Raw genomic sequence first — 25,421 nt, 5'->3', positions numbered from 1 at the left:
TCTAGGATGATGAAACAGGTCATGTGGCCGGCTGTCACGGAATGACGTCATCAACTGGAGTAACTTTTGGTGTCGCGTACTAAAGGAAGTGCCCTTGGTGTGACTGTGAATCATTTGTCGGTGCTCCGAGAGAGAAACTGAAGGATTAACTCTCACTAACTTGTTGGAATATACACTTTAAAGGTAAGAATGATGTTCAATGGCGTTTAAATTCAAGTATCGACGTTTCCATGGACGACAAGAACTACCTCAAACGTCTTCATTTCATGTTTGCCGGTCGGTGTATCCCGGGTATTACCGTTACCTCCATGAAAACGTGGTTGTGAGTTGGTCAGATCGTGGGAAAGGCATTCTAACAGATTTTCTAAAGTGTTATTTCGAAATTCCATCCGGACGTTGTAAATTGACGTTATCATTGTGTACCCGTTGCTCTTAAAGGGTATCTTTTTTCATTTAATTTTACGATTACAATGATTATGGACGCCCTTTTTGGCCGAAGAAACTCACGGGTGTATTGTCCTCAAAAGGTATCACGTAATCTCCCACCGTATGTATTTTTAAGGTATTTCCTTTGTTACATTATTCGTTACAAACACGGTTGCCTGCTATTAGCCTAGCTCTTGTCCATACTCTACTATAGCTATGACTAGCCCTGTAGCCCACGTCCTTGGGAGAGATGCATTGGTTGCGCAATCTACTAGTAAAGACCTCTTGTGGTGGAAAGAGGTAACATCCGCATTACGAAAATGTTTAAATTGTACCCGTCCCGTCGGTCACGTTTATTTATAAAGCTAAAGCACATACAAAATTTAAAAAATAAGTTGTACCAAAGTGCTTAAAAATCATAACCTTTCCATTGGTGTAGTGTAGTCAATCTTACAAAGCAATTGCACCAGTTGTTGCCTGGCTTAATATCGACAGATATTAAACATACCGTATTATCATCTCTATGAATTAATTTAAATTACTGTATCTTTGCTCTAACAGAAGGGACCATGCCGGGTGACATTGCTAAAGGAAAGAAGTCATTCGTCCAGAAGTGTGCCCAGTGCCATACAGTGGAAGATGGTGGGAAACACAAGGTCGGGCCAAACCTGTGGGGCCTGATTGGACGCAAGACGGGGCAGGCAGAGGGGTATTCTTACACGGATGCCAACAAAAGCAAAGGTAATAATAAGGCAGCTGCCAGTCAAGTCAGAATATATTTGCCATGCTGGTTTGCTCATTATCATTATCCTGAAATATCTTCTCTTCTCACCTTTTGTAGGCATCGTCTGGGACGAAACCACGCTGAATATTTACTTGGAGAACCCCAAGAAATACATTCCAGGAACGAAAATGATCTTTGCTGGCATCAAAAAGAAGAATGACCGAGCAGATGTTGTGGCATACCTGAAATCTGCCACTTCATAGAACACTCAAATTTGTCTTAACATTTTTTGTCTTTTCTTGGTAAACTGTACAGATAACAAATCTTTTAAGAAGCTAGGATACTAGTATCCTAAGAAGCTAGGATACTAGCTGTTTCACTATATGCCTTCTGGTGTGAGGTTGAGATTCTGTAGTCTCACTTTCAATACTAGGCAGAACTGCAGACATTGAACACAAGTTTCCACATTTATCACACCTGTATTTTCTCCTTTTTTTGATACGTTCCTCCATGATTCTTATGGAGTAAATGATATTCCCTGGTTTAACAGGCGCCTTTAATATAATTTATTGAATTGAACCATATACTGTGTAAGTATTCCACAATGTAGTGAATGAAGTGTAGGAACTAGGAAGATATTTGCACTGCCGTTTGCAAATCTGATTTTATTTTTTCTTCAGTGGTTACTGGTTTCATTATCTGCATTTTGAAATGTATCATTCAATGTCTACGAATATGCCTTCACGGTTCTGTCTCTGCTCCAAATTTGGTTAATGTCTTTTATGCATGCATGCATACCTCAACTGTCTTAATTTATCAGTCTGACTGAGTGAAATAAATGTACACAATGGTATGTGCTCTATGTGCTTTGCCTAATTGCCTTGAAGTTCTTTGGAGATGAGTAACATTTCCTCATGTGATTCAGCTGCATATTGGATCATGATGATTTAGCCCTGCACTGGCATCTAACCTCATATTATATATGATTGACCTCTAGTCAATCACAACTGACCATGGTTCATATGATTATTTATGGAGAGACCCCAATAACCGTAGCACGTTGTAGAGCGATCTTTGCTGGTCACTGCTACCGCTCCAAGGATCAAGTAATATCAGATATCCTGCTATGGTGGCTCCCCCAATCATCCAGAGGAACCAGGCCTCATACATATCCTGACACAATCTCCAGGGACACAGGACTGGCATTCCAAGAACTGGAAGCAGCAATGACTGACGGACCCGACGGACGGACGTGGCATCTAGGATCTCGACGACAGTCAGAAGCATGATGATGACTTCTTTACTATAGTGTATCTTTACTAGAGCTAGTGTAGCTGTCTGATAGATATTCTATTTACATAGGGGGCGTGTCAATATAGCAATCAACTGCTATTTTGAAGACTTTCAAATATTGAACAAATTCTTGGCTGATGTTAATTAAGGAGTATTGTTGAGTTATATCTTTGGATTGCTTTTTGCTGGGGGAAAAATGCCAGGATTTATCATGAATTGAATGAAGGACTCATTTACATTTATTTGTCAGACACTATAGACACCGGCAAACTGACACTTGGTTCTAAGCAATCATAAGTACTGAAATCCATGCAGTAACCGACGAAGTACATTTACTCAAGTACTGCATTGTAGGCCTACTACAATTTTGAGGTACTTTTAATTTACTGAAGTAGCCATTACTATTTTTCAATAGGTCTACTCCACTACATCTTAGAGGCAAATATTGTACTTTTATACTCCACTCCAATTATTTGAAAACTTTAGTTACTAATTGCTTTGCTGTTAATACATTAACCAGCCCTTGGTGATGCGTTTTGAGCTTGTAGATCTGCTATTTTCAAAAGATCTTTTTGTATATGCCTACATTTTATACATTCGAATCCTGTGTAATGGGACATTCTGCATTATGACTTTATAATATACTTTTGGAAGCCTTAAGTATATTTTGATGCCACTACTTTTGTACTATTTACTCAAGTACATTTTGATACTTTTATTTAGGTAAGAAATATGAGTACTTTTACCATCACTACTAAGTCCACTGCAGTTATAATTGCTTGAAAGAAACACATTCCACAAGCAGTTATCCAATAGTGTTTGCGCATGTGTATATATTGTAAATATGGGATTATTAAAGAGTTGTTGTGATGGTTTTCTCATGAAATCATATCACTTTGCTTGGAATATAATAAAGCATGTTTTAGGCTTCATTATAAAGCATGTTTTGCGCAGCTCTTGGTGCTTTGTTGTTCTATATAGGCTGCATATAGAATAGAAGGGTTTAAACTAAAATGGTTGGACTAGAAAAGCTTGAAAGCAATTTACTGTACTTCATTCGATGTGGTGGAGTCTACCTCCCTCTAGCGTCAAGAGACCGCGACTGCACTTACATCTCCAATTGTATTATGAACACCGTACAGTGTGGGCACTACATTTAGTGTAGCTCCATTTGGAAGACTGTAGTGTTTACAAAGTGACAACAGTACAACGTACACTGATGAAACACCAACACGTGCAAAAGTGAAACGCATGTGCCAAACAAAAACAAAGTTTTGCGACCCTTATAATTCACCGTGTCTAGATCAGAAGCATTCAGCACAGCTGTTCATTCGGGATCCTAATCCTAGCGCACCTGCAACGTATACGACTCACTCTACGAGTCTCACGCCTTAATTAAGCAAGATCATAGAATGGGATTAATAACTAATTCTGTTTGTAACGGTCCGTTCATTTATTTTACTTCAGACGTTTTCTCATGGAGGGAGAAGAGTAGCAGTTGCCACTTGCCAGTTAAACAACTACCACAGAGGGTCTCTAGTCCTGAGGGAGCCTATGAGCGTGTGTGTGACGGAGCGAGCGTCAACAGGACCGCGCCAACCACAGCTGAGCCAACGTCATTTGCACACAAGAAGAGCCACACGACGGTGATGTGCGATACTTCATCTATGCAAGGTAGTGGATTCTTGTGATATTTCCTTTTTTTGCTCCACGTTTCATTTGATGTTTCATTTCACGAAGTATAATAAAACAGCATCAACGTAGAAATGTTTGGGGACACAGCGAGAGACCCTTTCCCCACGAAATGCAAACCAGCTGAGCTTCGGGGGAGTTTCATTCGATGAGGATCTTAAGTTGTGCTGCCGTAGGATTATAAATATTTTGATGCTCAATAAAACGTTATAGATGAGATTACTTCGCGTAACTTCATGGATTTGGTTCACTGAGGACAAACTGAAGAAAAGCAATGGCAGTGTCAAATATGGTCTTCTCTGACGTAGAAAGTTTTTTGGACACGCATCCCGAGTTGTTCGAGGACTATTTGAACCGAAAGGGGAAGCAGAGTATGGTAGAAAAATGGCTCAAGAATCACCAGTCAAGCAAACCTCCAGCAGCCGCGGCTGCGGAGCCGGAGAAGACAATCGCATGCAAGGACAGCTGGGCCAGCAGAGCAGGGGATGGTCTGGAGAGGCGAGTCTCGCAGAAGGAACTGCGCAAAACTTTCGCCAGGTCAAAGGCTCTCAATTGCAATAGGACCTACGATGAACAATGCAATTCCAGAGCCCAAGAACCACTGACAAGCATGAGAAGGAGAGCTCTGCTGAGAAAAGCCAGCTCTCTGCCCCCTACCACTGCCCATATCCTAAGCGCACTCCTGGAGTCTCGAGTGAACATCCCTCAGTACCCATCCACGGCCATTGATTTCAAATATTACCTTAAAGAACACAATGAACGAGAGTTCTTTTTGGAACTTGTCAAAGACATATCCAATGACTTGGATCTAACAAGTCTCAGTTATAAAATCCTGGTTTTTGTTTGTATTATGGTTGATGCAGACCGCTGTTCCTTGTTCCTAGTGGAGGGACCGGCCAACAAGAAAACACTGGTATCAAAATTCTTTGATGTGCATGCAGGCATCACATTTTTACCTTCCATGAGTAATTCGGATGAAGTTCAGGTCCCATGGGGAAAGGGAATAATTGGATATGTAGCGGAACATGGCGAGACAGTCAACATTCCTGATGCCTATCAGGTGTGTGCTCCACTTCGTGTGTGTGTGTGTGTGTGTGTGTGTGTGTGTGTGTGTGTGTGCGAGAGAGAGAGAGAGATATTTGTAGTCAGATTACCACAGGGCTGCGTGGAAACGTTTACAGGCCAAGACGTCAGACTGCTGGTAAAATAAATCTAGGCCTGCAGTAATATTATATAAAATGATAATCCATATCCCATATTACTAGTGTTTACTGTCATTGGCATTACTGGGATATTGTAGCCTACAAATTATAGATTTGGAGTCTTTTGCCAAACTTGTTGACTGACCTAATATGATGTTCCTGGTGTTGTCATTTTGACATGCCAGCTCTGCAGTATAGTCTAATTCTTCTTACAAAGATTAGGATGACTGCTGTGATAGCTCTGCTTTCAGCAGATAGCGTGATCTGTTGTCAAAATGTTTAATTGACTTGACTGTGATTTTAAACATAGAATATATTTTTAAACAACCACACACAATTGTGTTTTCAACTTTTCATCCCCATGGATTTCAGGACCGCCGTTTCAGTGATGAAATTGACAAGCTGACAGGGTACAAGACCGAGTCACTCTTGTGCATGCCCATTCACAACAGTGATGGAGAAATCATTGGAGTTGCTCAGGCCATCAACAAAAGTTCAAGTGGAGCACTCTTTACTGAGGACGATGAGAAGGTAACATTAATTATTAAGTTATGTTATGAGCAGAAAGACACAATGAAACCACTGCAGAATATGAGGGGGGGGGGGGGGGGGGAAGAGTAAGTGAACGGCATAAATATATTCAGGTGTTCAGATAATGAAACACACCAGCAGCAAAGCTTTGAAATTAAACGGCCCCAATTCCTTTATACTCTCAATATGTAGAATAGTAGTACTAGTTTTGCACCATCTTTTGATCTGAGTTTTTCTGAGTTTTAATTGCAGTGGTAGAGGAAAGCACAGCATACAGGACCAAATAACCATAATGCAAACTCTTCAGTTTGTCATATCACAAGTTTACACCAGGTATAAAGAAAAGTGTGTGGATGGAATTCATTTTTGCATGTCTTACACAAATTGTGGGTATCATGGTCAAAAGGCACCCTGCATGGTCTTTAAACACCACCGACATAGAGCATCTGGTGATACTTTGGATACAACCACATCTGGGATCATAATATTGATCTCACTTAGGTATTTGTCCAGACTAGATAAGATGGCCTTTATTTCCAAATATATTCAGTGTTCGGTTTGGCCCAGAGATCAGAGATGGCCAATGTCTGCACTCCAGACCTGTAGATTTGTAGCACGTGACTGCCTGACAACAGGTTTAGGATGTTACTGCGCTGTGTAAATCAGGTGTGGTTGTAAACAGATGAGCCCAGCTGACATTTACAACCAAGACAAAGATCTCTATGTGAATGAAAATGAAAAGCCTGGCAAAGTAGTAGGTGGGGGCCTGACATCTATTGTAGCATTGATCCTGATGGAATGTTCTGCTTCCTAATGAGTGCTTATTTTGGCTCAGTCAATGTGTGTGTATATACAGTTACAGTATCATGTTTTGCAACCAGTTGACCCCCAAAGCCCCCACCCCTGCCAAATAAAAGGGAGGGTACACAGAACTCTTGACACTGATTGTGACAACATTCAGTAGTTGGTTAGAAGACACCATTTCACGTAATGAACGAGCCTGCTTCAGCTAATATATTCAGGTCCATGTACAGTAAAAATCCCAGTCCCTTAATTTATCCCATTTAGGTCAATTTGAAATGAACACTGAAAAATGTGCTGTGTGCCATGCCACTACATCAATGGACAAATATAATCAGCAAATAAATATAGCAAATATCATCAGTACAATGCATAATCAATCACATTTTTAGATATCACTTTTAGCAAATTACTGTTTTTATATTTTTTTGTATTGTATTAGTTGCTAGATTGCATGAGCCAAAATTGCACAGCGTAGTCCGTCCACTGTTAATAATGGAGATGACAAACACAGTTTCCTTTCATTTATTTTTCTTTCTTTTTTCAGTGCACGTTTCACATTGAATTAGCGTCACACTATGGCTTGGGATGGCTACGGCTAAATTAGTAATGAAATGCAATGTTAGCGTTCGAGAACACAGTAGAGACTTCATGCATAGACGTTGCAGCAGTGCATTTATTGAAAGATCTCAAAGGAATATAAATTTCCAAAGCGTCAGATGATACTGTAATAACATATCAGCTAGAGATTTCACTTTGCTTGTATGAAAGTAAATCCTGCTCTCCAACATCCTGAGACCTCATGGGGTACTTAAACATGTTATACGGCAGGTTCTAAATGCCACACCATTTTAATTGTGTTGTGCTGATACTCTGCAGGATTTGAGTCCTCTGGGGAGCTGGGATAATGGTTCAACCCATATATAATTGCATTGTCTCATTATCTTCAGTGGAAGAATATGGCAATTTAACTTGTTAAATGCAAATAAGCTGACCTCATAATGCAGACTGTAGACCTTGCATTATTGTTGTCTTTCATTTTGTATGGCCTTTCATTATTGTCCCCCCCCTTCATTATTCACTGGTAATAGTAGTACATTTCTTCCTCTAATAAGACTGCCAGTACAGTTCAATACTGAATACATAATTTAGCAAGACTAATAGTGGAATCCTCAATCTCTCAATTATGTGCTCTCTATTACAGACACATTTGCTGTTAAATTGATAAACGATTTCATGCAATTTAACAATTAAAAAATATGCAGCGATATTATATTCAGTGTACACACCCAACCAGAGTCACACACAACCAAGATGACTGAGGCTAGAGAGACAGCTGGTTTCAAGGCTTCTCAACGATGGGAGGATGGAAATATTGTTGCACGATTTGTCGAAAAAAGATTGAGATTCACATTTGAGCAAGAATCACGCAGCACTATGGAAAGGGAGTATGGGCTGGTAAGGAGAGAGGTAGGGCAGATTGAAGCTATTAAATAGATGGAAATGTTGTTTGACCATGTTTTGTTTTCTAGCTGGTTGCGCTATAGAATAAGGGGAATTAAAAAGTTCCTTTAAAGTAGGGAATGGCGCAGTGAAGTACAGTTTTCTTTTTGAGTGGTGCAACCACTCCTAGAACCAGCAATGTCTGTCTGTCTGTCTGTCCGTACGTACGTACGTCCGTCCGTACGTCCGTATGATGTATGTATGTATTTGGTTAAAATGGGTAAGGTTTAAAAAAGGCAAATGCATGCTCTATTGCACTGGAGGTGGGTCCTTCAACTTCTGAGATTTGTTTTTGGTTCATTAGCCACCAGATGGCATACCTGGTAAAGTCCAAACATTAATGTATGTATGTATGTAGTACTGTATGTGTGTGTGTGTGTGTGTGTGTGTGTGTGTGTGTGTGTGTGTGTGTGTGTGTGTGTGTGTGTGTGTGTGTGTGTGTGTGTGTGTGTGTGTGTGTGTGTGTGTGTGTGTGTGTGTGTGTGTGTGTGTGTGTGTGTGTGTGTGTGTGTGTGTGTGTGTGTGTGTGTGTGTGTGTGTATTTTTTAAAAGGGGGGCTTTTTAGTAAAATCCAAGCCTACAACACCTTCTGATATTTAAAAACTGGGGACTGTGTACTATGCAAGGCAGAGGTGTCACAGGTGTGTAAACAGGGAAATTTGAAGTGCCATCTCCTGGACAAAGTGCAATTGGGTGTCATTTGTAGGCATTAGGTGATTATCTTCTTTCATTTAAACCTGTTGGTGTTACTGTCTGTAATTCTTTAATCCATCTATGTTTCATCGGACTCCACATTCCAGACCTGAAATGATGAGGTTAGCGATAGGATGGGATTGAAAGTGTGTGTACAGAATGGTGTGTAGGTCTGCTCGTCTGATGTGATATAAGTGTTCTTTGAGCCGTGTTTCTAATGTGTGTTTGGTTTCTCCTATGTAGTGTTTATGACATTGTGTGCAAGTGATGATATAAACTATATTTGGGGTTGTCAGGGACAGAGGATCTTGATGGGGAAGGAAGTGTGACTATGGGGGTTGTTGATGAATTAGCGGGGTTTAAAATGGAGGCTGTGGCTGTGGGGGCTTGGGAGGTAAAGTGGAAAATCTGGAATGCACAAGGAGGTCTCCCAGGTTCCTATTCCTTCTGAGTGCAGAAATGACTGATGTGTTTGTAATGGGGGGTAGGATTGTTGTGTAGTGCCGAAATTCTGTTTGAACTTGTGGTGTAGTGGTTGGAGTGTATGTAAAAATGTGGTTATTAATGGGAGTAGTGTTGTAGTGGTAGATGAGCCGGTGGACTGTATAGTATGAGAAGAAGAATTGGAGGAGGGAAGACAAGGAGGGAAGGGTAATGTGTGGGCCCCGTCCAGGTCCGTCCCTGTCAATTTACAATTTACAATTTAGGCATTTAGCAGACGCTCTTGATCCAGAGCGACTTACATTTAAGCAAAAACAAAAGCATGTCATACATCACATATATAAAAAGTAGTTATCATGAATATGTATAAACTAAGAACGTAATAGTGGAGTATCTATTTCAACTATACATACTATACTATATTATATATTATACAATATACATGTGTACTATAAAGTGCTATGACTACATAAAATGCAATTCTAGTGCTGGCTACGTAAGGAGCTATAAGTCTGTCTAAAATACTATCTAAGTCGACATAAAATGCTATCTAAGGGGCTAGGCTAGGGCAAGTGCTACGGGCCATGGTGGAGTCTGATCTGAAGAGGTGGGTTTTCAGACTACGGCGGAAGATGGGGAGTGAGGCTGCAGTTCTGACTGTGATGGGAAGTGCATTCCATAGTTTTGAAGCCTGTCCCCGCGCCAGAGAGAGGCCTCTGATGCATGCTCTGAGGTGGCTGGGAGGAAAGCTAGGGCTGAGGTTAGGGTTAGAATTAGGGGTGAGAGGGTTAGGGGTGGGAGACAGAGCATTTGTGGAGAGTGGGTGGGGGAGAGAGAGGCCAGGGCATTGCTCCTGATTGTACGCAAGAACCTCTTGCTGTAGCCTCTCCTTCTGAGGACTGTGAAAAGTGTGTGTGTGGCCTGATTAAAATGTTCCCTATTGGATATGCTTATAATATAATTTTCACGAGAGCTTTATTTATTACTGGGGTGATTGATTCCCTCCACTGTCTCGCTACATCGGATTTGGAAATCAAATCAAATTACTTATTAGACTATTTGTGTGTGGCGTTCATGTGATCAATATAAAGTAGCCTACATTATTATAAATTAAAACCACGACACAATGGAAGCGGATATGTGCCCATGCAGTGACATTAAGGCATGAGAGTCTATTTCAATCATTACGTGAGTCTGTCAACACGCTGAGACATTTTTGGATATTACTCCTTCAGAGTTTAACCAAATTTCACACAAATCGGGACACATGATCTTTATAGTCATAGCCATGTGATCAAGATGGTTCTGTTTGATTTCTCATATGGGAAACTTTGACGGGAAAAGACTCGCTCACCGTTTCCTGTCAAAGTTTCCCATATGTTTTTGAGTCAAGTTTGAAAAAAAGGACGAAGAAAGGCGCAACAGTTTTCTCAGTGCTTCAGTGATTTCTCATATGCACATACATTCCCACTAAGCCTAGCCAGGGAAGAACCTCCATCCCACATTTTTCAAATAATGGTGGGTGCTACAACATTCCACTTCACGTTTTGGCTATAAAGTTCAGTCAGATATACTCGAGGGGGTTCTTGTATACATGTGTATTACTAAGGTACTGCACTCATGCTCATTCCTACATGCCTATGTTGACGTGGCAGTCAGCTGACCAATTGTCACGTTATTTAAGCTCACCTCAGTCTCTGCTGTCATTGTCCCCGGACTGTTGGTATGCGCCAGTTTGCTCCCACCGCCTCCCCAGCACCACCAGTGGGCTCTGCTACATCGTTCCCCATGGGGGGTTTATTGTATATCTATCTCCCTGCTCTTAATGTTTTATGTTGGTGCTTAATCGTGCCGAGCAGGGAGAAATCCAGCAGAGCCGAACGCCATGTCAAATATCATATGCACACTTGTTACTCATTCTGTAATATTGGTAAATCTATTCGTGAGTTGTCTGACTGAACTCTTGGACCGCAGGTTGTAGATGTACATCAACATTTTCCCGCCTAGATTCTTTGGATCATGACGCACACATCTTATAGGACCTTTTTGTGGCAGATAACATTTTCTTTAAAACACACTTTTTGCTACTACTCCGTCTCCTACTCACACAAATAGGTACACATGACATAAATCATGTGATCAAGATGTATTCCAAGTAGCTATGACCAAAGTTTGCAGGGTCAGGGCCTGGGTCAGCAACACGGCCTGGCGGAGACCTGTGCACCGAGGAGCACACTTTTCTCGTCTTAAATGAAACAAATGTTTTTTCCAAACCGTTTGATAAGATGAGACCTTTATTAATCACGTGAGGGCACTTCTGTAGCCAGGCAGCTAAGATACAGTTGCAGAGCAGTACTGTAAATATAGCGGGGAGAAATACTCTGTGATGAAGACATTACACTGCTTACACAAAAACAGCCTTTAAAGTGCCCCTCGGGGCACATGTCTCCACCAGGGCAGGGCAGGTCAGGTTGTGGCCTCCTGGTGGCACTATAATTGGCTAATCTGAAAAGGGTGTCATTTCTTCTTATGGCAATTGGATGATTTGAGACATTTTGTTCCAAAAATGTGTTTAGCAAAAATCCACCTGTTGGTGGCGCTCTTAACAGGTCAATGTGAAAAGGGTGGGATATATTCCTCAGCCTAGTAGGAAAGTCAGTGAAAGATTTCACGTAAATTGCACGCTGCGTTCATGATTTGAGGGTTTTTGTTAAAAATGGGCCAATCCTGCAAACTTTGAAAGCTAATGTTAGCCAATTCGTGATGGAATATGAAACATCGGACAGATCCGTCTTGAACACATGACTATAGAGATAGTGTGTAACGATTTGCATGATTTTTGGACAGAATCTGGAAGAGTAATATCCAAAAATGTGTGTTTTCAAAGGTCGGCCTCCTGGTGGCGCTATAACAGGCCGTTCTTAAAAATCTAGGGCAGAGGAGTGTGTGTGCAAAATTTGGCATCGACTGGGTTACGGTGTCGGAGATGAGCTGTACACACACACGGACAGACGGACAGACAGACGGACACACACAGTCACACTCACTCACACACACGGACACACGGACAGAGTGCAAAACATACTCTCTCCCCATGCCTTCGGCCTGGTGGAGACAATTACTGTAAATCGACAGACCCTCTGTATTAATGCTACAGCTGGGATACTGCGTTGCTGCGTTGAACACCTTGGAAATAGCTTTTGAACTGGAGGTGCAGGGTATATGCTCAATGAAGGAAAGCCACAACCCAGTCTCGCCAAGATGACCTTTGCAAACCATGTGTTCATGCAGCTGTTGATGATGTTGACCTGGTTCATATAAATATGGAACTTTCCAACAAGTACAATGAGGTCTTTATTCTTTTCAGGCCATTTCCATATGATATGAGGCAACACTTTCAGGAGCGCTCCAATAATAACAGACGTTCATGAGTCACATTGGAATCGTCACAGTGCCATCAGCATACTTGACAACATTTGAGCAATGGGTATTAGTCATTATCATGGAAGGCTCGTCTGAGGACGACATAGAGAGATCATGTTGAGGTTTTGCCACACATTGTAAAGGCACATATTTTCTTCTCCAGGCACAGCTTGTGTCAGGAGATTGAGTCCTAACCAGATATGATTATTATGTTTTTGCATGTTTTCATGTTTGCATAATTTAGTTAAAGCTGCTATAAAGCAATAATATGTCAAAATTGTAATGACCTTTTTTTTGGTATTCAGACAGCCAGCAATGGGAAGAAGTTAGAACGCTCCCAAAAAAATATATATCTAGGGGCCGCAATCTGCATTCAAAGATTTTCCTAGAAGCTTTGTCATTGGTCGATTTGCCTGTCTGCTTCCTGATTGGTTAGTCATTGTGACCGGGGGTTTTTCGACCAATGACAAAGCTTCTAGGAACATCTTTGAATGCAGATTGCGTTACTCATTTTGTATTGTATTTTATTTTTGTTTCAGTTTTTACTCCATGACCTTGTAAAAGATGAAGAACCACTAGGTAAAGGAACAATCTTACATCACGATTCTGTCATTCTTTCTATTGGGAATTGGAATTTAGCTCGCTGTTGAGCTGAAGTTAAAAATACACTTTGGCAGGAACAGCACAACTTTACTTATTGCTTTTTTTCCCTCGCCCCCAGTAATTGTCTCCACCAGGCCGAAGGCATGGGGAGAGAGTATGTTTTGCACTCTGTCCGTGTGTCCATCCGTCTGTGTACAGCTAATCTCCGGCACCGTTAACCTGGTCGATGCCAAATTTTGCACACACACTCCCTGGATGCCAACGATGAACCTCTGCCCCAAATTTTCCAGAACGGCCTGTTATAGCGCCACCAGTAGGCCGACTTTTGAAAAACATTTGTTTTATATTACTCCTCCAGATTCCGTCCAAAAATCCCGCAAATCGTTACACACGATCTCTATAGTCATGTGTTCAAGCCTGATCTGTCCAGGGGCACGGTGGTGCTGTCGCCTCACAGCTAGTAGGTCCTGGGTTCGATTCCTGCTGGGGACACTGTGGGTGCTGGGGGCGTGTTCTCTCTTCTGAGTCATCAGTGCCCATACCAGAGGCGGGGTTGGTGAAAGGGCCTTTCTATGTGGAGTTTGCATGTTCTCCTCGTGTCCCCTAGGGTAGGTACCCTCACAAAATACATGCAATAATCCTGGTCTCTAAACTACCTCCCCTGGCCAGCCTGATGGAGGGGAAAATAACTGGTTGGAATAACATGTTCCTTCCACGTGCTGTCCGGCCGGTGAAACTCTCCAGACAACGAGGCGGGACTTCCCCCTTCTTCGTTGGTTTTTATTTTGACTCGAGTGGGTGGGGGATCCCGTTCATAGACTGTAACGGTAGCCACGCCCCTCAGAACATGCGCGACTTTATGGTCATTCTTTTAATAAATGGGACCATAATTTTCCAAAAAGAATATTATGACTGATTAGAAATGAGACTTTAAACTAGTGACTGGAAGCAAAAAGTATTCATGACCATGTTTATTAAGGTAATACAGTCTAGGTGAAGTTGGGCCCAAATACATGGACTTCTATGGGGCTATGGGTTTTTTTGAGCCCAATGAGAGCGCCACAACAGCCTTAGTGGCTTCACAAAATATCCGTCTGACTGCCCCCCTGGTATGAATTCATAAATCACACCTTCTTCCCTACAGTATATGCACAACTTGCAGCGGACAATAATGTTCTTGTCTTTATCGTGGACATACTAAAAAAATGCGAATACTTCCAAGTATAGTGAATGAAACGCTTTGTGGTGCCGATATCTCCTCCACCTCCATGTTTAGTTTGTTTACTTCTTTTGCAGTTTAACAACACGAGTCACACACTAGTTTGTTGTTTTCCGCGTTCCGAACGGTTTAAGGCCCGCCCTTCTGCATCCCATACTTCACACATACAGACAAGTGTGCATCGTTTCCGTATCCGCCCTAGAGTCACAGTTCCACCAAGGCTCGTGAAAATAGTAACATGTTACTTTTGGAAAAAAGTAAATGTAATATTATTACTCAAAATGTGAAACGCTACTAGTTACTGGAAAAAAGTAATAATATTACTGAAAGTACTATATTACTTTAGGTACTTGAGAACACTGGTGGTAAGCAAAGAAACATGCTTTGGTATCCATACACCATCAGTGATAGCAGACATTTTGTTCAAATGATGTGACTTGGGGGATCATGCTTCTCAAAGTTCTCACACTGTCAACAGTCAGTCCATCACATATCATCCACTGAAAGAGTATGACTTAGTTATCATCACATGTTTATTACTATACAGAAATTATTGTTTGGATAACAGCTTCATTCTGCTATGTGATGAAGTCAGATGTGCAGGTGAAAGCTTTGTCAATACCTGCAGCCTTTCCAGCCTGATACTTTGTGTTCTCACAACTTTGGCCCTCTTTGTTGACCAGACATCACTTATTCTTTACTGGGTCTCGGCAGCAAAATAAAATCGGTGTCAATTACCTTGAGGCAGCTTTTGCAGAGCTCTTTAGAATGAGAATAGTGGTTTTCGCAGGCATTTCTCTGAGTCAATTTAATAGGTCTCTTTGTCTTCATTTTCCAGGGTTGCTTCATTTCAGTCCACTCACAAAAGATACACACTTTAGGAAGGGAGGAGATATTAGCTTTTGCAAGCTGTTAGCTGCTGTTAATGAGGCGGCATCTGAGATATTGAAGGTGTCCCCTCAATCAATGTACATTTTGAATAAAGAACTGCTAACATGTCAACACCTTGCAATGATTCTGGCATCTGTCTAGTCTATACTATACTATACTGTACTGTAGTGTACAGTATAGTAGACACTAGACAGTCTTACACAGTCTGAACTACCTGACTGTGTGTGCGCGTGTGTGACCGATTATCTTGTGTACAGTATGTTGCCAGTAGGCAGTGGCGTGCACAGACATTTAGAGGTGCTCAAGTAAAAAAGGGCACCTTGTGCAGCGTGTGGAACCGGCCAGTTGCCTTAATAGTGTGAGATTTATAGATTTTGGGGCCTAAATAATATATTAGAAGATTTTTATCAAGAATGTATCAATGTCACCATGGTCCACATACTGTACAGTGCCCCTAGTGTCTATCTGTGCACGCCACTATCCCTGCATATTTATTTTAATTGGCCTCATGGTAACACTATAACCCCCTTGTCCTATCATGTTTATGTTTTGTCCTATTGAATCATATAAGTCATCAAGAAATTGTGTGTGTGTTCAGAACACACCCAAATCAAATCATATTGCGGCGTACGTGTTCAATCAATTATTCAATCAAAGCAAACGGCATAAACAAAATTAGTTTGCCTCTTCTACAAAAATAAAAGTTACAAGTTACAAGGCATTCTAGAGCGTCATCTGTCGTGCGTGCCAAGCTGTCATTCTCTGCCCCTTGTATTATACCATACTTGTATAAATTGTATTATTTCCCACCACGGAGTAACCTCGCGTCAGTGTCACCAGACTATCAATCCACCTCGGACGTCTGGTAAGACAGGCCAATCAGAGGCAGGCGGGGCTTTACCATGTCTATAGACGGACGTAGTTTAGAATCATGCCCCCACGGGGGGTCGTGGGGGTCTGCAACGTTTTTGCCTGCCCAAAATATAATTCCTGCATACACCACTGGTGATAGTATTGAAGGAACATAGGGCTGAGGGAGTCTGTGAAGCAATAAGCATACATGTGTAAATACTATCCTGACATTATTGATCTTGTCAGGCGCTCTGGCCTTTTTTCTGTGGAACCTTTTTAATAATTCAGGTGTAATCATAGGTAAACATACTGCCTACAGTGTATCATGCCATGTTTATTAGCAGTGAATAGTGAACATACATTGCATGCTGTAAGGCTGATGTCTGTGATTTGTTTTATGAAATAAAGTGAACTAATAGTTAAATTAACATCAATGCTAGCCATGATTTATGACTCTCGTATTCATACGAGAGTCATGACGTAACTGCACCCTGTTTTTTGCGATCGCTACATTTACACGAAATCCGTATATATAAACATTCGGATTACAAATATAAAGTACTCACTTTTTATCCCACGGGTGTTAGTTAGTTGCTGCTCCAGCGATTAGAATTGCTGCATCCCGCGTTGTTTAATAAAAAGCATTTTTATCCGAGCTGTTATTTTGCCATTGGCTTTCAACTACGCGCCCCTATCGGTCGGGAGGAGGGTGGCACTCGGTGTGTTCGATATAGGTACGCTGACCGCCCTGCCAATACAGACTAATAGGCGAGTGCGCTCCCGGTGTGCAACTGTGGATTTCCCAAACGAACCCCGTTTGAAAAAAGTAGCCGGGGCGCTCGGATAAAAATGCTTTTTATTAAACAACGCGGGATGCAGCAATTCTAATCGCTAGAGCAGCAACTAACTAACACCCGTGGGATAAAAAGTGAGTACTTTATATTTGTAATCTGAATGTTTATATATACGGATTTCGTGTAAATGTAGCGATCGCAAAAAACAGGGTGCAGTTACGTCATGACTGTCATGATAATCATCATGGCAGTCATGTATCAGGGCTACATCAATGCAATGTGGTAGGCTTGACAGGTCACAGTGTACAGAAGGTAAACCCCAACCACATACATCATACATCATTCATACATAAACATTTTTCAATTACAATTTACAATTTCAATTTAGGTATATCTTAATCCAGAGCGACTTGCAGTAAGCAGGAACAATACGAGGTAATACATCAAATACATAGAAATAGTCATCAAGAATCATACAGTAAGCAAGCTAAGAACCTAATATCTGTCTAACAGTAGATTATCTGTGCAGTGAAGCTTTGAGTATACATTATATACTCATATTACTAGTAAGGTGCCCTGAGGGTGAGAAGCGACCGGGTGGCGGCAGACTGCTGGGCGAGCGCTGGTGCTTTGGCATGGGGGGTCGGATCAACATATGGAATGAATTATGTACTGGGCATATGGAGAGTGTCTTGAGTGTACAGGGTTTGATGAGGTCAGATCAACATAATTATGGAATGTCAGAACAGGTCAGCTCTATATCTGGAGATCTAAGGGTGGCAGCGGGGGCAGTGTCTTGAGTGTACAGGGTTTGATGAGGGCCCAGGACAGGTAGAACCGGGCCTTAATTTTCGGGTTTGATGATGTCAGAATGACCATACAGTATGGTCTACAAGTAAGTGTAGTAACTTATGTTCACTGGGTTTATGAAACAATATCATATTTGAATAACATATTAATGTGAATTTCTATGCTTTCACATCACATGGTCAGGAAGGTTTACTTTTTTTTTTATCCACTTAAACAATCCAGTACCACTGAAGTATTGTGGGAAAGTAGGCTAGTCAGGAAAGTAGGCTATTCAGAGTGACACCACACAATGACTAAAGACTGGGGATCACCTGATCTGTGAAGTGCCTGGAATTATTCATGGGGTAATTGAATAACAAAGAGTCAGCGCCATTGTGCAATTTGTTGTGGTGTCGATTCCTGTTGCATAAATATTTGATGTCACTCTCATAAACAGCGATCTTTGCTAAATGTGTTTGCAAAAGTGCTTTGCAGGCTGCTGACGTAAGTTAGAGGGTCCCATGTGAGATCAGAGAAAATGCAGAGCTTCTGTTCCTTATTCAGAAAGCACCTTGATAGTACAACAGAGACTTCACCATATCATAACACATGTATAGTCACTGTAAATTCATCTCGTTAACACAACTACCGGTATTAAAGGGATATTTCACTTTAAAAAACAATTTTGGTCATGTCATCGTCTACTCGGTCTTATGTGAACACCCCAGACAGTTTTTTAAACGTGGGTGGACCACATCAACGTCGTGGACCTCTAAGGGGGCCTCCCACGGGTCACAGACAAGGTCAGAGAGAGAAGGATGAGGCTGGCTGGGCACTGTGTCGGGCACCCGGAACTGGTGGCAAGCAAGCTGACTGTCAGGGTCTGTCTCTCCACAGACCATGTCAGCCCTGGCCACTCCCACTTTCCATTCCACACTGCAGTCCCATTTACTCACCTGTCTCCAACTCCCTCATCTTCCCACCTGTGAACACTTCTACAATCAGCCTGCCCCCTATTTAACTGGACTCATTGCAACCCTTCTTTGTCAGTTCATAGTTGGTTTGTCACCGATGCATGTTCATGGTTTCTGTCGTTCCTGTGTTGACTATACTTTGTCATTGCTGTTCCCTGCGTTCCTGAGTTTTCCCTGCATACAACTTCAGTGTAAGATTTTGCACCTCTTCTTTATTAAATACTGTGAAAATCTACACTTGTTGCCCGTGACTGCATATTGGGTTCAAATCTCTCTGCATCCTGACACTGATACCGTGGGAGCCAACCCAAGGTACAGCTAGGAGGGGAAAGAGGCGCACCACCTACGTACAGTACACTACGTAGACGCACTGTGGCGTGACAACAACAACACTGCAGAGCTCAAGACACTGATGCTCGTATGCTACAGAAGGGTGTGTAGGGAAACGATAAGAGTCCCGAGTTGGTGTTTGTTGGCTAGTTTGCACTCTCGCTTTGCATTGCATCGTTGCAGTTCATATGATATTCCAGCTGAGTACAATGGAGATTAGAGGAGCAGACTGCTGCAATGTTCCCATGGACTTGGACACTTAGTTTCGTTATTAAACATCTCTTTACTGGTCAGTCCACAGGTCTCTAGGCAAAAATGTCTTCTTTGTAAATTGTAATGCAGCCTTGCATAATGGCCTGCTTGACAGAATGTAATTAGAGAGAGCAGCGCTTTTCTTGGGTTTTGCCCAGTACTTCAATGGACAGATCCATAGCTGGGGTCCCCAAAGTCCTGCTTGCTAATGAATCTGCTCCTTCTGGGTCTCTCTGGGAGATCATTATTAGAGAATTCCATAGAGCAGCTCAAATGGCTTAATGTATGAGCTTGTAGTTCTGCATCATCTGTTTTCCACATGTAAAGACTACTTTATAATGCATTTGATAATGCACAATGACTGAGTGCATGCAAAGTCCCTTTACTCATTAGTAGTGACCGCATTATATTTCTCATCACATCGTGATTAAGATGGGCCTATTTACAGCACATTAAAATGTTTACAACCTAATGCATATTTCAATTGTTTCAGATATGGCATGTACATTGATTGAAATGTTCAAGTGCTGTTCCATTTCTTTTTAAACTTATGTGACATTTGAGTCTCTTTTTTTACCATTTACAGTAGCTTCTTTGCTTCTTTGTTAGATATTGTCATTGTGAATTAGGAAACTACGTACTGCTTCCTATATGTAAGAATATAACGTTATGTCTAAGTCTAAGTGAAAAGTCGGTGAAGGTTGCACTGGCAGAGAGAGTGGAGAGCTTATAGAGATTCAATCAAAGGAAAATTTGTTGAGTAAGCACACGATACAGCATAGGCTCTCATAGGTTGGCAGTCTGTGTTCTTTATTCTATTTTACTGTTCCATTCTTTGTGTGCCCATTACATGATTGCTGATTACTTTTTTCAAAATGCTGAAATAGATAGCCCTGTATCAGGGGCCACAGCTGAGTAACTTCCCATTCATGTATTGTTTGCGTGTCCCCTACCCTCAGGTCAAAACAAGGCCGGTAAATATTTGTAGGTTTGTTTTACTGATTTTATTGTTTACACAGCAGCCAGATGCTGAAGATTGATAACTCAACAAAGAGGCTGAGTGAGGGAGCAAACAACCTAAATTCAATTGATTCCTTGTTACGGGGCTGAGTGTTTCTCAGATAAGGCAACATGGCCTGGTGTTGTTGGAATCATGTAGTTTTGATCCCCCTCCATCACCCTCAGCTGTTGTTCACCCTACCAGATGTTTTACAGTATACACCCGCATCTCAGTAGCTCATGTAGAGTATGCCTATGTAGAAGATATTGAATGACAAAATAATAGATGGAGCGTGCGTGCGTGCGTGTGCGTCCACAGCTAATCTCCAGCATCGTTGGCCCGGTTGATGCCAAACTGTGCACACACTCCCTGGATGCCAATGACGAACCTCTGCCCCAAATTGCAATTTATGTGAAAGTTTGCACACATATTCCCACTAAATTGAGGACGAATTGCCACTTAAAAAAATCATATCAGCCTCAGCTTTTATAGCGCCACCAGGAAGCCGACTTTTGTAAAAAAAATCAATAACTGGTAGTGACCTGCGCTCAGAGTTCTTCTAGTTTGTCCTGTTCTGCCAAGTAACGATACATTATTATGAAAGGATATTCTATATTTGCTTCAGTTCATTACCATGGTAGCTTTTTTGATCGTTGAAAATATAACTATAAAAATCTTTAACTGATGAAAGTGTAAATTTAGTTAGGAGAGGACTATACAATAACTGATCAGTTTTGCACAAACCTCTAGTATAAATCTAGCTTCCATGAGCATCTCAGACTTCATGTGGCCAGCCATCAACATCAGTCACCTATATCGTATCTATGACGTATACTCAAGGTTTCCTCATTGACTTCATGTGGCCAGCCATCAACATCAGTCACCTATATCGTATCTATGACGTATACTCAAGGTTTCCTCATTGACTTCATGTGGCCAGCCATCAACATCAGTCACCTACAGTATGTCATATCTATGATGTATACTCAAGGTTTCCGTATTGACTTCCATTATGAAATGAAAGTTAAATATTATTTAAATACGGAGCCATAATGTGAAAAGTGGAGGCACCTCTATGGCCTACTAATACTGGCAGTATGCATACGATGTTTCAGTCGAGTATTTTGTGAGATTAGCTCCAGAGAGATACATAATACATCTTTCAGCTAGCCTCCTGTAGAGCCATGTCATAAAAAGTATTTTGGATCAGTGACAGAAATGGAAAAACAATCCAAATATCAGTAACTACACACTGAGGATTTTACTGTGTAGTAAGAAAACAAATTCGACATGGGTTTGATGTGTTCACAGGTGCTGCAGATGTACCTGCCCTTCTGCGGTATTGCGATCTCCAACGCTCAGCTCTTCGCAGCCTCGAGGAAGGAGTATGACAGGAGTCGGGTAAGGGCCCAAGAAAAGGAGGAGGAGGCGGGGGGATGCAACTAGGACTAGGTTCCTCCTCCTCCATCTCCAGGATCAGCATTCCTTCCCTCCCCCTCGATGCTGACAGTGAGGCTGAGTATTGATCAGCAACAGCCCACTTGCTGCCACTGCAAAGGGGATAAGCGGGCGCCGTGGACCCGCATGGACACGTCCTCTAGTTCCTTGGATGGGGGATGGGCTGGAAACCACATGGGGAGGGGGGAGGGGGGGCGTCAGGCGGCTGGTCCATGGTGTAAATCTCCCAGGGAACATCTAGAGAGGCACTAATGCACGTCACACATTGATCTCTGATGGGGAGAACATAATGAGAACTGAGAGATCAAGTGAAAGGTGGAGAGAAATGGGGACGGCTCCCAGGATGTTTATGTGCTCTGCTGTATTTAATTGTATTGGCATTGCCTTAGATGGAGAGCCTCATTTGTTCTTTATTGTGGGAAGCTCTCATGTTGTATTGCCCGGTCCGTTTATGCTTTAAAAATAATGATAATTATGCACTGATAGCTTAGCAAGCAGCCAAATGTCTTTATTCAAAAAGCCTTGAGTCTTGCTGACAGATGGTTTTTTCATTCAGCCTCGCCTGTGTAGGCACTAGGCAGGTGACATAACACCACAGTATAGTGAATGGTTTGTTGTTGGTTTACAGGCTCTGCTCGAGGTTGTCAATGACCTGTTTGAGGAGCAGACTGACCTGGAGAAGATTGTCAGGAAGATCATGCACCGTGCCCAGACGCTGCTTAAGTGCGAGCGCTGCTCTGTGCAGCTGCTGGAGGACATTGAGTCACCGGTGCTTTTTTTTCTGCTCCTCTTGCACTGTCTGTCTGTCTGTCTGTCTGTCTGTCTGTGTCTGCCTACCTCCATGTACTGCACGCCTGTGTGTATCTGTCTTGTGTATATACTGTATAATTGTAGGCAGCTTGTCAGTGTACTGTACTGTAGTGATATTCTCATCCATCAAACCCCCACAGGTGGTGAAGTTCACAAAGTCATTTGAACTTCTGTCTCCGAAGTGCAGTGCAGACGCTGAAAACAGGTACAGTAACACATACTGTAGGGCTCTATTTTCGTCCCCTTATCCCTAAACTATTTGCCTTTTATACTATTTTGAAAAACATTTTTGAATAGTTAAAATAGCCAATCTACATCGACACGCTGTGAGCTTGTAGATTGGCTATTTTAACTATTCAGAAATGTTTTTCAAAATAGTAAAAAAAAGAAAAGGCAAAGTAGTTTAAGGATAAGGGGTTTAGCATGGACGGAAATAGAGCCCCTAATGTATTCAACTATTAAGACCTGATGCCGCATCTGTGTCGCCATATATCTTTAACACTAATATATCTTTTACTAATAACACTTTAACCATTATTAAACATTAAACATTAGCTGTTGAAAAATAGCAGATCTACGAGCTTGTAGATCTGCTTATTTTTTAAATTTTGTGAAAATGTGTGCAAATCTTTGTACAGTGAACTCACATACCGGTATTTGCTTCTGGGGTGTCCCTGGAACAACATATTTTGAGATGGGGGTCCGCAGCCAAATACGCTCCTTTTTTCTCTCTCTACACACCAAATTTATTCGATCCAGAATTGTGACTCTAAAGTTCAAGTGGTTAAAGCATAGATTGATTTTAAAAGTACTGATTTAAGGTTTATCTGACAAAACGGACTCAATTATTCAGGTATGTTCTGTGATGTTTTGATGACTATGGAGAAGATCTAATCAAACACAAGTTCCATATAGTTGTGTTAACATGGACCCTAATATTCCACTAATAATTGGAGCGATAGCTCAATCAGAATAAAACATTTCCAAAATCGTGGGATAAGAAGTTATTAAAAATAAATAAAAAAACATAATGAGAGGCTTGTCAGATTTGGTCTGATCGGAAGTAAGGGGTGGTTTACACCTAGATAATCTATTCAACAGGAAAATATTAGCGCTGAATATTGTAACCACATAAACACTTATTCTGATAATTTCTCCAATTGTAATTACTTTCTGGGCATGTTTGCTCCATGAAATCTAATAGTGACAAATTACAGTAGGCTATAATAATATACTATAGATAATTAGAAAGAACAGCAGAAATGCACATATTCTTCTGGGGACATGTCAATCTAGAAAATGTATGGGGCAGATAAAAAACAGGCAGAACTACTTCAAGCATGGGAGTTCTTTTAAAATTCAGATTACATTCTTTGTGGCATGTAAATGTTATTTATTTAGTGCCCATTGAAACAGTTCGGTTGAAATCAGAAATATTTCAGTCAGATTGAAGAAATATCATCCATATAAACCAATATAGTCAGTGACAGTAGTATAAATTATGCATATGCATTGTATATGCAACACCTATAGCACTAAAGCTCAGACTTTGCTTTATTTGCAAATGAGAAATAGGATTTTTGTGGGGACAGAAATATCAGGTTGATTGTGATGTACTCTCCAATTGACAACCCAGAAAAATGGGAAACATATGAGATTTTTAGAGCATATTTATTTAAAGATGAATGGGGCGAGAATTCCATCAAAGTTAATTGGCCATGCTGGCAGTTTCTTTCAGCTACTTTTGCTTATACACTACAAGCACTCATCTGCCAGGGTTATTGTGCTGAGCAACGTCGATCAGCGTGTTCAGATTCTTGTACTCAGCATTGGTCCTTTGCACGACTAGTGTAACTGTAAAGTCTGCACAGGGGTGGCAGGGGACAGAGAATTGAATATTCTGGAGCACTGCACAAGTAATATGCTGATTCTGAATTGAAGACATGCCGTAGGAACCCTCCTTTAATTGGGTTGTGGTGCTTCCCTCCCCTGCAAAGGCATGGCTCAGCCGAGAGAGAAGGGCTTAATATTGTGTGGGTTGTTTATGGAAGGGGAAAAAGAGAACCAAAATGGAAGACAAATCACATCCCCATCCCAGTGCTTGTTTAACAGACACAGTCAGACACTCCAAGGCAGCAGTGATAACCACAACAGTGGTTAACGAAAAGCATATTTGCTGCAGAATTATCTGTAATGAGGAACAAGAATAAGGGAAAAGACAGTATTACCATTTTTGCTCCATTTACTGTATACACTTGGAATTAACACTCAGGATTGTCCTGCAGGCTTAACAGTTTGTTCTGTGACTGAAGAGACATGTCACTTTTGATAAACGGTTGTGTGATACTCTCAGTGACAAATGACAAAATAATTAACCATACTCCCGAGTAAAAGAAAAAAGTCCACTGCATTTAAAATCAAACTGAGTATTAAGAGCTTCTGTGCTGATGCATGTCTTAGTTCCTAGAGGTTCATATCTGAATAGCATGGAGCGACGTGCAAGATTTATGTGGGTAATTAAGTGAATAAATCTGACGTCAAAGGCTGAGTGTACTGTAGGATTTGTAATGTACCTTCCGAATCCCCAGCCACCCCCATGGGGAGAGTAATGTTGAGCTAGTGTATGGCTCTGCCGGTGTGTGTCTGTGGCAACTAATGACAGACAAGAGTGAGAGATATATGAGAAGAACAGAGAGAGAGACAGAAACAAAAGAGGAGAG

The 25,421-nt window shown here is 41.5% G+C and overlaps 2 protein-coding genes across 4 annotated transcripts in view; both read left to right on the top strand.

Annotated features, from left to right (window-relative positions):
- pde11a (phosphodiesterase 11a) overlaps window positions 1-25,421 on the top strand; it is a 101,932-nt gene that overhangs the window by 48,835 nt on the left and 27,676 nt on the right. For 2 of the 3 annotated variants that reach the window (XM_080785733.1, XM_080785732.1), the window contains exons 1-5: window positions 4,108-5,195; window positions 5,710-5,868; window positions 21,745-21,834; window positions 22,520-22,660; window positions 22,842-22,906. In XM_080785733.1, the coding sequence (XP_080641859.1) occupies window positions 4,410-5,195; window positions 5,710-5,868; window positions 21,745-21,834; window positions 22,520-22,660; window positions 22,842-22,906 (1,241 nt within the window). In that variant the 5' untranslated portion in view covers window positions 4,108-4,409. Of the gene's footprint in view, window positions 1-4,107; window positions 5,196-5,709; window positions 5,869-21,744; window positions 21,835-22,519; window positions 22,661-22,841; window positions 22,907-25,421 lie in introns of those variants that run through there. The other variant, XM_080785734.1, reaches the window with a different exon arrangement.
- Window positions 74-2,001, top strand: LOC308330695 (cytochrome c-b). Its single transcript, XM_080785669.1, has 3 exons — window positions 74-183; window positions 988-1,167; window positions 1,268-2,001. Exons 2-3 carry the CDS (start codon window positions 996-998, stop codon window positions 1,411-1,413), a joined length of 318 nt encoding a protein of 105 aa, XP_080641795.1. The 5' UTR covers window positions 74-183; window positions 988-995; the 3' UTR covers window positions 1,414-2,001.

This window comes from Protomyctophum bolini, assembly GCF_963924005.1.
Source record: "Protomyctophum bolini genome assembly, chromosome: 16".
Classification (NCBI taxonomy): domain Eukaryota; kingdom Metazoa; phylum Chordata; class Actinopteri; order Myctophiformes; family Myctophidae; genus Protomyctophum; species Protomyctophum bolini.
This window is presented reverse-complemented; position numbering and strand designations above follow the sequence as displayed.

Coding starts and splice junctions, on each gene's coding strand:
- LOC308330695 (XM_080785669.1), top strand. CDS start 996: ATGCCGGGTGACATTGCTAAAGGAAAGAAGTCATTCGTCCAGAAGTGT. Junction 1,168..1,267: donor GGATGCCAACAAAAGCAAAG/GTAATAATAAGG, acceptor CACCTTTTGTAG/GCATCGTCTGGGACGAAACC.